General features: G+C 41.9%; 1 protein-coding gene across 4 annotated transcripts in view; it reads right to left on the bottom strand.

The window, feature by feature from the left end:
• LOC126272246 (speckle targeted PIP5K1A-regulated poly(A) polymerase-like) overlaps positions 1-14901 on the bottom strand; it is a 236552-nt gene that overhangs the window by 125697 nt on the left and 95954 nt on the right. For all 4 annotated transcript variants that reach the window (XM_049974953.1, XM_049974957.1, XM_049974955.1 and 1 more), the window contains one exon: positions 9271-9435. In XM_049974953.1, the coding sequence (XP_049830910.1) occupies positions 9271-9435 (165 nt within the window). The remainder of the gene's footprint in view (positions 1-9270; positions 9436-14901) is intronic.

Raw genomic sequence — 14901 nt, 5'->3', positions numbered from 1 at the left:
TTTATGGAAAGAGGGAAGTGTTCAGATGACAAAGGCTGTGAAGAAGTCACTGAAACTGAGCACAGCATGATGTGTGGCATGCACGGCAGCCAGGTGTCTCTTGGGCTTAGTATGGTGGCGGCTGTTCATATGGACAGAACAACTTGTTAGTGGACATAGAGTGTTGCGTTCTGCATGGGTTACTGTCACTGACAAGCTTAGATATATACTTTTTATATGGAGTGTTTTGAGGCTTTGTGGAACGAAACTGTATCGTAAATTTATGAAATAATTTATACTGCTTCAGTCACTTTTTTTACTAACATTTAATTAGCACAAAGTGTTTCAGCAGCGTGCTGCCCTCATCAGGTGCATTAAAGTTACATTTACATTATATTAATCTGAAAGGGTTTTTATGTTCATTTGCTGACTGTGCCAGTGAACTGACGTATTGACACACAGTTGTTTTGGTCGGAAATTTAGTTGTCCGGCACACAGAGCACAGTGGCAATCAAATCACAGCTTATCAGTTTCACATACAGATTATGTCCCTGTGCTATGTGTGCCAGACAACTAAATTTCCACGAAAAATGATCCTACATCAATATATAACCTCAATGGCACACACAGCAAATGAACCTAAAAACACTTCTTCAGATTAATATAATGTAAATGTAATTGCAATGCACCTGATGATTACAGAATGCTGCCAAAACACATTGCACTAACTAAATATTAGCAGAATTGTGGCTGAAGCAGTATAAATTATTTCATAAAACACACAAACAAGCTGTCTGTCCACATGAATGACCTCTGCAAAACTGCCAAGAGAGAGCTAGACCACACAGTTGCCAAGTATGACCCCCCCCCCCCCCCCCACCACCACCACCACCACCACTCGAACACAATATCTGACTTCAGTGACTGCTATACATCTTTTGTTTATGTGACCTTCCTCGCTTCAACGTTTGGAAGTGCTTGGCTCCATCGCCTTCCCTTTCCCCACTCCAAACACATGTGTGCGCGTGCGCGCGTGCACACACACACACACACATACACACACACACACACACACACACACACACATACACACACACACACAATCTAACATCCTATCATGCTGTTGCCATGACATCCCTGCAGTCTCCAACAGGCAGCACTACAGCATCTTCCTCTGCCCTACCCTGCTACCACTACCCCTCCCAACCCCATTTGTAACCCAACGACCCACCACAGCTGAGAATGCTGCTCACCGCATTCAGGCCTTAGTGCACAGACAGTTCTCTCTCTCTCTCTCTCTCTCTCTCTCTCTCTCTCTCCCTCTCGTGTGTGTGTGCGCGCTTTTAAATGTGCCTGCCTACACATCTGCGTGGTGAGCAGCAATCTATCCTATTTCGCACTATTGCTATTTCATCCTGTATTTTCCACTGTTTAAAAAAAGAAACCATCAACTCACTGTTAACCATTTCCTAGGTAAAGCTTTATTATCTTAAACTAGTTACCCCTCCGGTTCAGCAATTTTTCTGTGTTAAGTCCTGAGAACTAGTTACTCAACATGCAGCAGAAATGTTAATTATTCATTCACTGATCACTTGTTTAATAAATGAGTCACAACTGATTACATGAGTGACAGTTCAGATGTCTTTCCATGCCCCTATTTCCTGAATTGTATTGTAGTTGTTGACTGGAGACATACTCTGCTGTTATAACTGGTGAAATATCCTGACACACTTAATTTCTTTTTACTGCCTTTTTATGTTTATTACCAATAAAACCTGCTTCATAACTAACCTTTACAAGCAGCTCCACAAAACACCTGTGACACACTAGCAACATAATAATAGAATCGTTTCACCCACAACATATGGGAGCTGATACTGTTACTAGGGATTATAGTTGGTCATACTGTCATAATAGCTGTTACAGTCGTAACTATCCTGCTTATTATTATACAATGAAAAACAACAAAGGACCTTATGGGAGAACACAAATATCTGTAACGACTCAATACAACAACCCAATTGCACTTCTACTAACATATCACCATACTCACTAGCTTATATATACATCACAGACAAAAAAGGTTAAAAAACTTAACAATAAGAACCCGCAGGATAATAAGTGCAGTTTAATGGGTAAAAGAACAATTACTATGTCATTTACTACTTCTTTCACCTCTGGAAATATGTTTCTTTGAGAAATTCCAAATTTTCCCATGGTTTGGAGTTCATGTTAAATTGTACATACCCTTATAGCTGGATGTGTATGCCAGTTCAGGGGTCAGAGGATGGCAAGAATATATCACTTCCACTATATTATTCAAAACAACCTTCAAGTTGAGAACAGTTTTCCCTTTCTAGGATAATAACTCTGCTACAACTATACTCAGTCTTTCATATTCATTTGCACTATTGGATTCGGCCCCCAAAACATAAATGTGCAGATACGGTCTTTGATTTTAAAGATGGTCTTAAATTGCACATAAATTAACAGAATAAATGCTCAAATAAGAAATAAGGAACTGTAGATGTGTAACAATTTAGATTAGACAGGACATTGCACAAACTTTCAAAATTTTTAATATGTATGTGCTCTCATTTGCTAAAATAGAGAGCAGCTAGCTGGTAAATTAACTACTGTTCTAGTGTCAGAACACAAAATATAAACAGTTTAAACACAACATATTAAGATCTCTACTGTGGTAGCTGCCACCTGTTCCATATCAAGATGTCTTACTCACAGCCTCATCACACTTTGACACTGCACCAGCAGTGGGAAGCAGGATTGTCAAAACATAGTAATAAGCTTACCAGAGTCTTCATTGACATACAATATCCCATCCTGCTCATCCATAAACTGACCTCCAACATCAGAAATTCTGCTAACCTGCCACCAACCAGCATTCCTCAGATCACCCAGACCTTGAGTTACTCAACCACATCCTTCACCAGGGTCTTGTGCTCAAACTACCTCTCATCATGCTCTCAAATGAGTGAGATCCTACCTAAAATCCCATTCAAAGTAGAGTTCCACCGCCCACCCAATCTACAGAATATCCTTGTTCATCCCTATTCCAATTCTGCTCCGAATCCTGCACCCCTTGTGGTTGGGCCAGGTGCAAGACGTGCCCCATACACCTCCCAGCACAGTCCAGTAACAAGCATTTTATACCCAAAGTTCGGGTTCATGTGTGAAAGCAATCATGACACATTTCAACTATGCTGCAATTACTGTACAGCATTCTATGTAGGCAATACCAGTAACCAACTCTCTACTCACATGAACTGTGTCTCACTCACCCTCACCCCCCCCCCCCCATTCCCACCCCTCTTTCTCCTCCATCTCCACCTTCCTCTCTTTCCCCCAGTCCCCCTCTATCTCATGTGTTCTACCCTCTGGACTTCTTTCATCTTAATGTGCAGCCACTGATTTGTTTGTCAAAAGGTCTACCTCATACTATCCCGCTATCCTTTCCTTGCCTTGTGCATTCAGCCTTACCCCCTCCCCAACTTCATCAGCACATGCAGCTGGCCAGTCTTACCTCAGCTGCTGGAGTGTTCCTTTTGGGTGTGTCTGTGGTTGTGTGTATGAATGTGTGTACTTTTGTTAGAAAAAGAACAAGAACTCAAAAGTAAGTGTGAATAATGTTTTCTGCTATGCATGTCCATGCTACATACTTCAGTCCAATTTGGCTCTCAGCACTATGGGACTTAACATCTATGGTCATCAGTCCCCATACTTCAGTCTGCTATCAGTGAGTGGTTGCCTTTCTTGTATTTTAAACATATTAATATCTGTATTGAGGATGAAATCATCTCAACAGGCCAGGAAGCCATAAGTTAATGGATATACCATGGGGCTGAGACACTCTTAGAAATGGATGCTGAGTGAGAAAAAGTGACATTTAAAAATAAGAGCAACTCTGATAGGTCTGGAGCAATTACAACTTAGCTTTATACATATTTGACTTACTGGCAGGAAAAAAACTTTGAGAGACACTCATAGCTTCCCTTGAGATAGCAGTTGAGCATTTAAAAGACACCACCAACAACCAATATTAGTGTTTAAACAACACTTTTAGTGGCCATTAGAATGAATGCTAACAGTGATGATAACATGTGAACCCACATTTACTTGAAAACAATATTTAAATGTGCAAAACATCCATTTCACACAGAGCATGAGATCAGGCTGTTGCAAAGACTGTTCCATATTCCCTGGAAGTAGCCAGCATTCAAGCAGACACAGTTGCTCTAAATGTCATTGCAGTCAAGGAATGTTTCATTTGTAAAGGAAATAACTATCAGCGTAATGTTGTTTGTTGACTGACTTGGTGTGTACTGCAGTGTGGAGCTGGTCTTCACTGAGATTGGGTAAACATAAAAAAAGTTACACGAGATTTAACTGTGAAAGTGAGTTACGGGATTACAAGAATTACAACAGGTCAGTTTCATCTTGTACTCATGCAGTCAAAATACTGTAAATGTAATAAAACTGTACATGACTAAATCCATACCCAACCCCTTAATAAACATAAACTTAACAACTAAACAACAAACAACAGTATTAACACTCTGACGTATGTCATCCGATCCCTGTGAAATGTTCCCCCTTTACAGCATTTGCAATTTGAGCAAGCATATTTGTGCTGATGCAAGCTATACCATGTCTCCAAAAGAGCCTCCTGTTCAGAAACTACATGCCTCATGAACCCATTTCCTCACCTTATGATGATTATTCTTCTGACCATCCCTACTATAATACTTACCCTATGCATCCTCCTAACAGAACCTTTCAAACTGTGTTACTGGCAAGCCCCGTTACATCAAAGGGAAGGTAGTAGTTTATGTGCAACAACTGTCCGGCTTTTTGTATTCATATGACTATATTGGTGTGATAACCACCAACACACATGAGTGTGTACTAGTAACACACACTAATCTGTTCAGAGTACATAAAAGTTGTGACACTGATCACACCTGACTTCTCCATCCCGTTACCAGTTCCTCAAAAGTCCACAGATGAAAAAAGGGCCTGATTCTCATTACCCACATGACCCCAATATATGGCAATTTTTCTGATTTTCTTTTTCTTTATTGTTTGTTTTCCTATTTTTTTTTTATTTCATCAATTTTTTAGATCTCTGTGCCATTTTTCTTGCACTTCAGGTTCTCTGATTTTTTGGCTCATTTACAAAATATTTCTACTTCTCTCTGACTCATCTACTACTCACTCTTTCATTTTCAACTCATCAAATTTTCTAATCTCATTCTGTAGCTATAACAGGAGGAGGTATACTTGGAAAAGGCTGGGAGATACTGGAAGATTTCAATTAGATTACATCAGGTCAGACACAGATTCCGAAATCAGATATTGGATTGTAAGGCGTACCCAGGAGCAGATATAGACTCAGATCACAAAATAGTAGTGATGAAGAGTAGGCTGAAGTTCAAGACATTAGTCAGGAAGAATCAATACGCAAAGAAGTGGGATATGGAAGTTCTAAGGAATGACGAGACACGTTTGAAGTTCTCTAACTCTATAGATACAGCAATAAGGAATAGCGCAGTAGGCAGTACAGTTGAAGAGGAATGGACATCTCTAAAAAGGGCCATCACAGAAGTTGGGAAGGAAAACATAGGTACAAAGAAGGTAGCTGCGAAGAAACCATGGGTAACAGAAGAAATACTTCAGTTGATTGATGAAAGGAGGAAGTACAAACATGTTCCGGGAAAATCAGGAGTACAGAAATACACGTCACTGAGGAATGAAATAAATAGGAAGTGCAGGGAAGCTTAGATGAAATGGCTCAGGAAAAATGTGAAGACATCGAAAAAGATATGATTGCTGGAAGGACAGACTCAGCATACAGGAAAGTCAAAACAACCTTTGGTGACATTAAAAGCAACGGTGGTAACATTAAGAGTGCAACGGGAATTCCACTGTTAAATGCAGAGGAGAGAGCAGATAGGTGGAAAGAATACACTGAAAGCTTCTATGAGGGTGAAGATTTGTCTGATGTGATAGAAGAAGAAACAGGAGTCGATTTAGAAGAGATAGGGGATCCAGTATTAGAATCAGAATTTAAAAGAGCTTTGGAGGACTTGCGGTCAAATAAGGCAGAAGGGATAGATAACATTCCATCAGAATTTCTAAAATCATTACGGGAAGTGGCACCAAAACAACTATTCACATTGGTGTGTAGAATATATGAGTCTGGCGACATACCATCTGACTTTCGGAAAAGCATCATCGACACAATTCCGAAGACGGCAAGAGCTGACAAGTGCGAGAATTATAGCACAATCAGCTTAACAGCTCACGCATCGAAGCTGCTTACAAGAATAATATACAGAAGAATGGAAAAGAAAATTGAGAATGTGCTAGGTGACGATCAGTTTGGCTTTAAGAAAAGTAAAGGCACGAGAGAGGCAATTCTGACGTTACGGCTAATAATGGACGCAAGGCTAAAGAAAAATCAAGACATGTTAATAGGATTTGTCGACCTGGAAAAAGCGTTCAACAATATAAAATGGTGCAAGCTGTTCGAGATACTGAAAAAAGTAGGGGTAAGCTATAGGGAGAGACGGGTCATATACAATATGTACAACAACCAAGTGGGAATAATAAGAGTGGACGATCAAGAACGAAGTGCTCGTATTAAGAAGGGAGTAAGACAAGGCTGTAGTCTTTCGCCCCTACTCTTCAATCTGTACATCGAGGAAGCAATGATGGAAATAAAAGAAAGGTTCAGGAGTGGAATTAAAATACAAGGTGAAAGGATATCAATGATACGATTCGCTGATGACATTGCTATTCTGAGTGAAAGTTAAGAAGAATTAAATGATCTGCTGAACGGAATGAACAGTCTAATGAGTACACAGTATGGTTTGAGAGTAAATCGGAGAAAGACGAAGGTAATGAGAAGTAGTAGAAATGAGAACAGCGAGAAACTTAACATCAGGATTAATGGTCACGAAGTCAACGAAGTTAAGGAATTCTGCTACCTAGGCAGTAAAATAACCAATGACGGACGGAGCAAGGAGGACATCAAAAGCAGACTCGCTATGGCAAAAAAGGCATTTCTGGCCAAGAGAAGTCTACTAATATCAAATACCGGCCTTAATTTGAGGAAGAAATTTCTGAGGATGTACATCTGGAGTACAGCATTGTATGGTAGTGAGACATGGACTGTGGGAAAACCGGAACAGAAGAGAATCGAAGCATTTGAGATGTGGTGCTATACACGAATGTTGAAAATTAGGTGGACTGATAAGGTAAGGAATGGGGAGGTTCTACGCAGAATCGGAGAGGAATGGAATATGTGGAAAACGCTGATAAGGAGAAGGGACAGGATGATAGGACATCTGCTAAGACATGAAGGAATGACTTTCATGGCACTAGAGGGAGCTGTAGAGGGCAAAAACTGTAGAGGAAGACAGAGATTGGAATACGTCAAGCAAATAATTGAGGACGTAGGTTGCAAGTGCTACGCTCGGATGAAGAGGGTAGCACAGGAAAGGAATTCGTGGCGGGCCGTATCAAACCAGTCAGTAGACAAAAAAAGCTATAATCAGTCCTCTCATCCTGACCAACTTTCCTCCGAGGTGTCCTAGGTCACTGTATATTGTTAACTCTTACCAGTTTCTTTTCTTTATCTTCACCTCTTTCCCTGTCCGCCCCCAGTAGCTGAGTGCTCAGTGCGACAGAATGTCAATCCTAAGGGCCCGGGTTTGATTTCCAGCTGGGTCGGAGATTTCCTCCGCTCAGGGACTGGGTGTTGTATTGTCCTAATCATCATCATTTCATCCCCATTGACACACATGTCGCCAAAGTGGCGTCAAATTGAAAGATTTGCACCCGGCGAACGGTCTACCCAATGTGAGGTCCTAGTCACACGACATTTTATTTACCTCTTTCCCTCTCTTCTACCAGGATGACAAAAATTGAAGATAACGCTTACTTTTTGTCAACAATGAGATCATTAAAAATGATGCCAAAGTTTTGATAGGTCAAGACTCAGAAAGGAAATCTGACATGTCCTTTTCAAAGTAACCATCCGACGACCCAGGCATTTATCTTTAAAGGAAAAATACATATGGACAACCCTGTAAACTTTGATGACTGGACAAAAATTATAACCTCACTTCTCTCAAACAAAAGTCCCATGTCCTAAACTCTATGTCACCTTGCTTGGTAGCAGAAGCAACTTTTGGTCAGAGCAACAACAATGGAAGCTTTCCATTCTAAATGTGTTCCTACTACTGCTTATGATGGTCACTACACCATCTAGTTACAGTTTGCATAAAGAATCAGCCCGATATGCATTCAAGATCCGCAAAAAAAGCCAACATTGTCATTAACAGACCACTGAACAAACACAAAGAGCTTAAGCCAGAACGTCCAAGCCCAAAGCAGGGTCAAATATCGAATAGCAACTAAGCATGACAGAACTGAACGCATATGGCATATGATACTGAACTGAGACACAGCGGCTCACTTGGCAGGGATACTAAAAAAATGTTATTTTATGACATTTTTACAACAGTTAAGGTGGTATGGTGTGGCTCGGTGGTTTAAGGGTAAAGTGCCAGACTATGGATCCAAAGATCTTAGGTTCCATATCTGATCACTTTCACCTTGGGTAATGTTAGCTGATGTGAATAATACCAAGTTGCACCGCAGTTCAGAGTTCATATTTAACTGTAGTTCCCCATATAACTGGCAGGGTACTTCAATTTAGAAGTTGAAAAAAGGCAAGAGCATACCATCTCCAACAGGAACACGCCTAGTACAGCACTCTTTGGACTCACTGAAAAGAAAACATGTACAATGAGAAGTTAAGTGATTATGACACCCTCTTCCCCTCCACTCTCTGAAACAAAAAGTTGTTACTGCACAAGATTTATTTCAATATACTTTATCAACAGTGAGTAGACCCATGATGATATACCCTGTATGACTGGGGTGCATCATGAAAAGCTTACACACGAAAACACAATAGTGGGTTGGCCCCCAATCTAGCAAGACTTCATTGAACACACATGGGCTATACCAAAATGTGATGTGAGAACCAGCCCAATACACCACAAAATGTGCACGACTGAAGGAGCTGCAGCAACGTTTGAAGCAAATACGATAAACATACCCCACATGGCAGAAACTGTCCCTTAATTCCAAATAGTAGTGGTCAAGCCAAAAAGGGGAACATTTCATCAACACAGTAGTGTTCCTAAAAACTGTCTGTATAGTGTATATTTAATTTATCAGTTAACATAACAAAGAACCTACCCAAAAAATTCTTCAATTAATATTCTCAGAGGATCATTGTTAGTTATGTTTTCTGCCATTTCAGGAATATTTTTATCATGCAATACACGTAATGCAGGAACCATGGCTTCAGGTATTTGTTGAAGGTAAAACAAAACCAGCACTGTCATTGCATAGCTGGAGAACCTGTGAAACATAAAGAGGAAGTTAACAACAAAGAAAGTTTGCTTAGACCAAGTAATATTAGTTACGAGTTTTTGTTGTAATTTATTTTTCATTGTCATAACATGTACTGCATACTTTTTGGTCCCTCAGAAATTAGCTTAAAAGGAATATATGTATTCATCACTAAAAACTTAAAATAATGTTCTCATCTAACAATTACACAGTAGTGACACAAATTGCACCAAATTGTTGAAAAGCAGCACTATTAAACTGATTTCACATGGAAAGACATTTAATGGTGAAATCCTATGTTATTCTTAGAGCCCCTGAGGAGAAGCTAGTCTGATGGCACAACTATTGAAAATAAAAGCTACAGTCTTTTGAGGTATTAGTCAGCTCAAAAGATAAATGTTGGGAACCGGAAAATAAATAATGCATAAAACCTGGAAAAAAATTTATGCTTACTCATCTTATAGATGGTCAGGAATGGCAACCAAGAAATATCATCTAACATAAGTGTATTTTCAAACAACAGAAAGTCCACAATGAAATATCACCAACATTATGAAAAGGACAGATTGCTGCTCACTGTAAAGATGACAAATTGAGTTACAGACAGAATCAAAGGAAACTCCAGGTAGGTATGTCAACAGTGAAGAAAAAGATGGATTGCTATTTACTGTAAAGAAGACTCATTAACTTGCAGGTAGGCACAATTAATAGCCACCTACATAAAACTTTTGGCCACATCCTTTATCAGCAAATGACACACACACACACACACACACACACACACACACACCATTCATATACACAGGCAAGCACACCTCACGCACACATGACCGCCCACTCCAGCATCTCGGGTCAGAATGTAGTTATCGTGTGGGATGCAAGCAGCAATCTGAAAGGGGTGGGGAAAGGGAAGGGCTAGTAGTGAACGGGTGGGCTACATGGCTTTCTTACATCCTACATCCCTGTGATGTTTTCCTGTGTTATTCTTCTCTATACTACTACTCTTCTCCGTGTCCATTCTTTCTCTTCTTTTTCTGTTTATTCACTGTCTTCTAAACTGCATCCACTTCTGACCCAAACTGTATCAATAATCGTCCTTGCACAACACAGACTTCGTGACAACACTGATTGTTAATGCAGTGTCTGATGCCCAGATTCTTTCCTCCGATAGTTATAATCATATTTATTCCTACTGATTGCCTCCTGACGTACTTTAGAATTTTGTTTTCCACACCTGCTCGTGCCACGTGAACTTTTTATCTTCGATCTAACCCAACCCCCCTCCCATTCTCTTTACTTTTCACAACACACACACACACACACACACACAAACACACACACACACACACACACACACACACACACACACACACACACCTCATCATTCCTTTTTTCCCATGTTTCTGGACGTTTTTAACAAATTTGTGTGTATTTTTATGTGATTTCACGCACTTTCACATATCTGTGCATATTTTTACATGTTTGTGTGAATTTTTATGTGTCTATGCGTATTACTGCATATATGTGTGTATTCATTACACATTTTTACGTGTCTTTTAGCTTATCCAACTCCTCTCACAACTATTAACACCTATTTTGTTGATTTCTGTGTTATTCCCATTTCCTTTACACCATTTCGGCCACAGAGGACCCTTGCTCCATTTTTCTGCACCAGTTCAGGAAAGTATCCCATTCCCTCACTAAAACCCAGTCTCACAACCTGTTTCTCAAATGCTGCCTAAACCATGTAACTCCCACAAATGGCCTAACCATAAAGATTCCTTTCTCTGCATCCCACCTCTCCTTTCACAATGACCAACACCTTTTCAGATTCTGCCAATCCCTGGCCCTCACAAAAAGGGTACTGCAAAACACACCTCCATAGCACAGGCATCCCAGAATCACCTCTGCTTCTTCTGCAAGAGACTATTACTTAGCAAGTCTTACTCTGTACATCATATCTCTGAAACTGAATCCCTTTCTCTCCAGCACAAGGAGGAGCATTCCAGAAACGACCTCCATAAGTTATCCGACCAGTTGACATCCTACTGCCACTTCGGAGCACCACTATCAATCTCCTATCATACCCACAATGTTCCTCCTCGTTCAGCCCACATAGAACTTAAAACGTGCCTAGCTGACTCTTTCAACTTGCCACATTCCCCAAAACTCCCTACTGATTCTCCACCACAACCAGAGCCAAAACATTCCCGCAACACTGTTGTTAACCCATCCATCAAAATCCCCAGCTCCAGAAAGTTTCAGTCCTATCCAGAGGGCTCACCTTTAGCCCTACACCCTAATTTAACCATGCTGGGCTTGTCAAAGACTTACTCTCCTTTTTCCCGATCCCTGCAGTGGAAGCATTTCTTTGCCACCAATCCCTCCAACCAAAACCACCCAGAACCCTGCCTCTTCCAGTTCATACCATCATCCAACAGTGACCTTCCCCCCTCCCACCTAACCACCTGCTGGTCACCTTCCAGGAATTCCTTACCTTCAACTTAGCCCCACAATCCTTCCCCAGGACCCTTACTCAGAACGTCAATCTTTCAGTAGAAGAAAGAACAGCCATTCCCAAGCTAAAAACTGATGCTGGTCGAATCATTCTACCAGCAGACAAAGGTTCCACCACTGTTGTTATGAACTGCAGTGAGCACCTGGCAGAAGGCCTCTGCCAATTATCTGACTCCTCCACCTATAAACTCTGTCAGAGTGGTCCCATCCCAGAAGTCCAAAACAACCTCCAATCCCTGCTTAATGCCTTAAGCCCTTCCCCAAACATTTCCCCTGAATCCATTTCCCTCCACAGCCCTATGATGGCCTGCACACCCTCCTCCTCACATGCTCCCCAAAATCCACAAACCCAACAATTCCAGACACCCCATTGTGGCTGGTTATTGTGCGCCCACTGAAAGAATTTTAGCCCTCAATGACCAACTGCTTCAACCTATTGTCTGTAATCTAGCTTCTCACATCAAAGACACCAACCACTTCCTTCACCAATTCTCCACCATCCCCACCCCTTTACCTTCTTGAGCCCTACTTGTCACTGTTGACACCACCTCCGTACACTACAACATCTCTCATGCCCATGGTCTTGCGGTTATTGAACACTACCTTCCCCAACAACCATCAGACTCCAGATCCACTACCCCATTCCTCATAAACCTTGCTAGCTTCATCCTAACCCACAACTACTTCTCCACTGAAGGGAAGGTATATAAACAAATTTGTGGCACAGCCATGGGAACCTGCGTGACACTCTCATATGCCAATCCTTTCTTCATGGAGCATCTAGAGGAGACTTCCTAGCCTCCCATGATATCTTCACGATCTGGACTCTATCTTCATTCCTTCCAACCTCAACACCTTCTCTCCCATTTGTTTCACGTAGTCCTCCTCATTCATCTTCCTAGATGTTGACCTCCTCCTCTCTGATGGCTCCGTCTGCATTAAACACATCAATCACCAACAGTACCTGCATCCTGACAGCTGTCATCCCTTTCACACCAAAAAATCCCTCCCATAGAGCACAGCCACCCAGGTACAGAAAACTCACTTGCTCACTTTGCTGAGGGTCTCACCAATGGCTTGAAAGACAGGCACTATCCCCCAGACCTAGTTCACAAACATATGTCCCATGCCATTTTCCCTCACATCACCAATCCTCGCACCACCCCCAAGAACCAGCCACAAAGGAGTGTCCCCTTCATCACCCAGTGCCATTCCACACTGGAACAAATGAACCACATCCTTCACCAAGGCTTTGATTACCTATCATCTTGCATTAAAATGAGGAACATCCTACCCAGGATACTTCCCACCCCTCCTATAATGGTGTCCAGTCACTCATCCAACCTCCACAACATCCTAGTCCATCCCTATGCATCTCCCAATCCCAACCCCTTACCACAAGGATCATATCCCTGTGGAAAACCCAGGTACGAAACCTCCCCAATGCACCCACTCAGCACTTCCTATTACAATACTGTCACCAGGTTTATCGTACCCCATCAGGAGCCAGATCAACTCTGAAAGCAGCAATGTCATTTACCAGCTCTACTGCAATCATTGCACAGCTTTTTATATTGCTGTAACTACCAACCAGCTGTCCACCAGGATGAACGGCCACCACCAAACTGTGACCAAGAGCAAAGTAGACCACCCTGTGGCACAACAAGCAGCTGAATACAACACACTTGATTTCAATGGCTGCTTCACTACCCAAGCCATCTGGATCCTTCCCTTCACCATCACCTTCCTGAACTGCACAGATGGGAGTTATCCTTACAACACATCCTCTGCTTCTGTAATTATCCCGGCCTCAACCTATGGAGACTGACGGCCTTTGTAGTCTGGTCCCTTCAACCCCACAAACCAACCTACCAACCTATGGTAACTACTGTCCCCACACACTCTGCCCAATAGTTTCCACCCCTTGTGTCCTATAACCTCCTCCTCATTCTCATCTCCCACCCTGTTTATTTGCAGCCCCTTGCCAACACATCTGCCCAGCTTTCCCCAGTCCTCTCCTTCTTTCCCCATTTCCCTGCCCCACAACCTCCTGATGTGGCACTTGTTGGCATTTTAATCCCTGTACACTCCACCAGATAGTGTTTGTCTCTCCCCATCTGTACACTACTCTCTCTTCCCCTTCCCTGCCCCCTCCAGATTGCTGCTTGCATCCCACATGATAGCTGCACTCCAGCCAGAGATGCCAGAGTTGGCAGTCATATGTGGATTAGGTTTACTTGCCTGTATATATGAATGGTGCGTATCTCTCTCTTTTACTAATGAAGGCTGTGGCTAAAAGCCTTATGTGTCTTTTAATTGTGCCTGTCTGCAACTCAGTGTGTTTTCTTTAAGATACATAGCAATATGTCTTTTACTTCATTGTTGGGTTCAGACAGGCACTGCAATAGAATGTTACACATCGAGATTTTGGTTGAAGCCTTCTTCACACACACACACACACACACACACACACACACACGAGACCGCTATTTATGGGCCACCCTAGCTGGATTGGCAAGAGGAAGTGATTATGTGTGCGTGAGTTGTGCTTTTCTTTGTGTGTGTGTGTGTGTGTGTGTGTGTGTGTGTGTGTGTGTGTTTTTACTCGAAGTAGGCTTTGGCCAGAATCTCAGTGTTTAACAGTCTTTCTGTAGTGCCTTGTCTGTAAATTGACATCTCCTCTTTACAGCCTGCAACACAGGGGGTCCGGGTTCGATTCCCGGCAGGAGAATTGGTGTTGTGCGTCTTTCATCATCATTTTCATCATCATTGACTCACAAGTCGCCAAAGTTGCGTCAACTAAAAAGGCCTTGCAATACGGCAGCCGAACTCCCCCAAAAGGGGCCTCCCGGCCAACAATGCCATCCGATCATTTATTTTTCTTTTTTTAATCCTTTCCATAAATAGAAATGTATTTTCAATACCTTTCACTAAGGGACACCAGTAAAAGGATAGAAG

The sequence above is a fragment of the Schistocerca gregaria genome, chromosome 5, assembly GCF_023897955.1.
Source record: "Schistocerca gregaria isolate iqSchGreg1 chromosome 5, iqSchGreg1.2, whole genome shotgun sequence".
NCBI lineage: Eukaryota > Metazoa > Arthropoda > Insecta > Orthoptera > Acrididae > Schistocerca > Schistocerca gregaria.
This window is presented reverse-complemented; position numbering and strand designations above follow the sequence as displayed.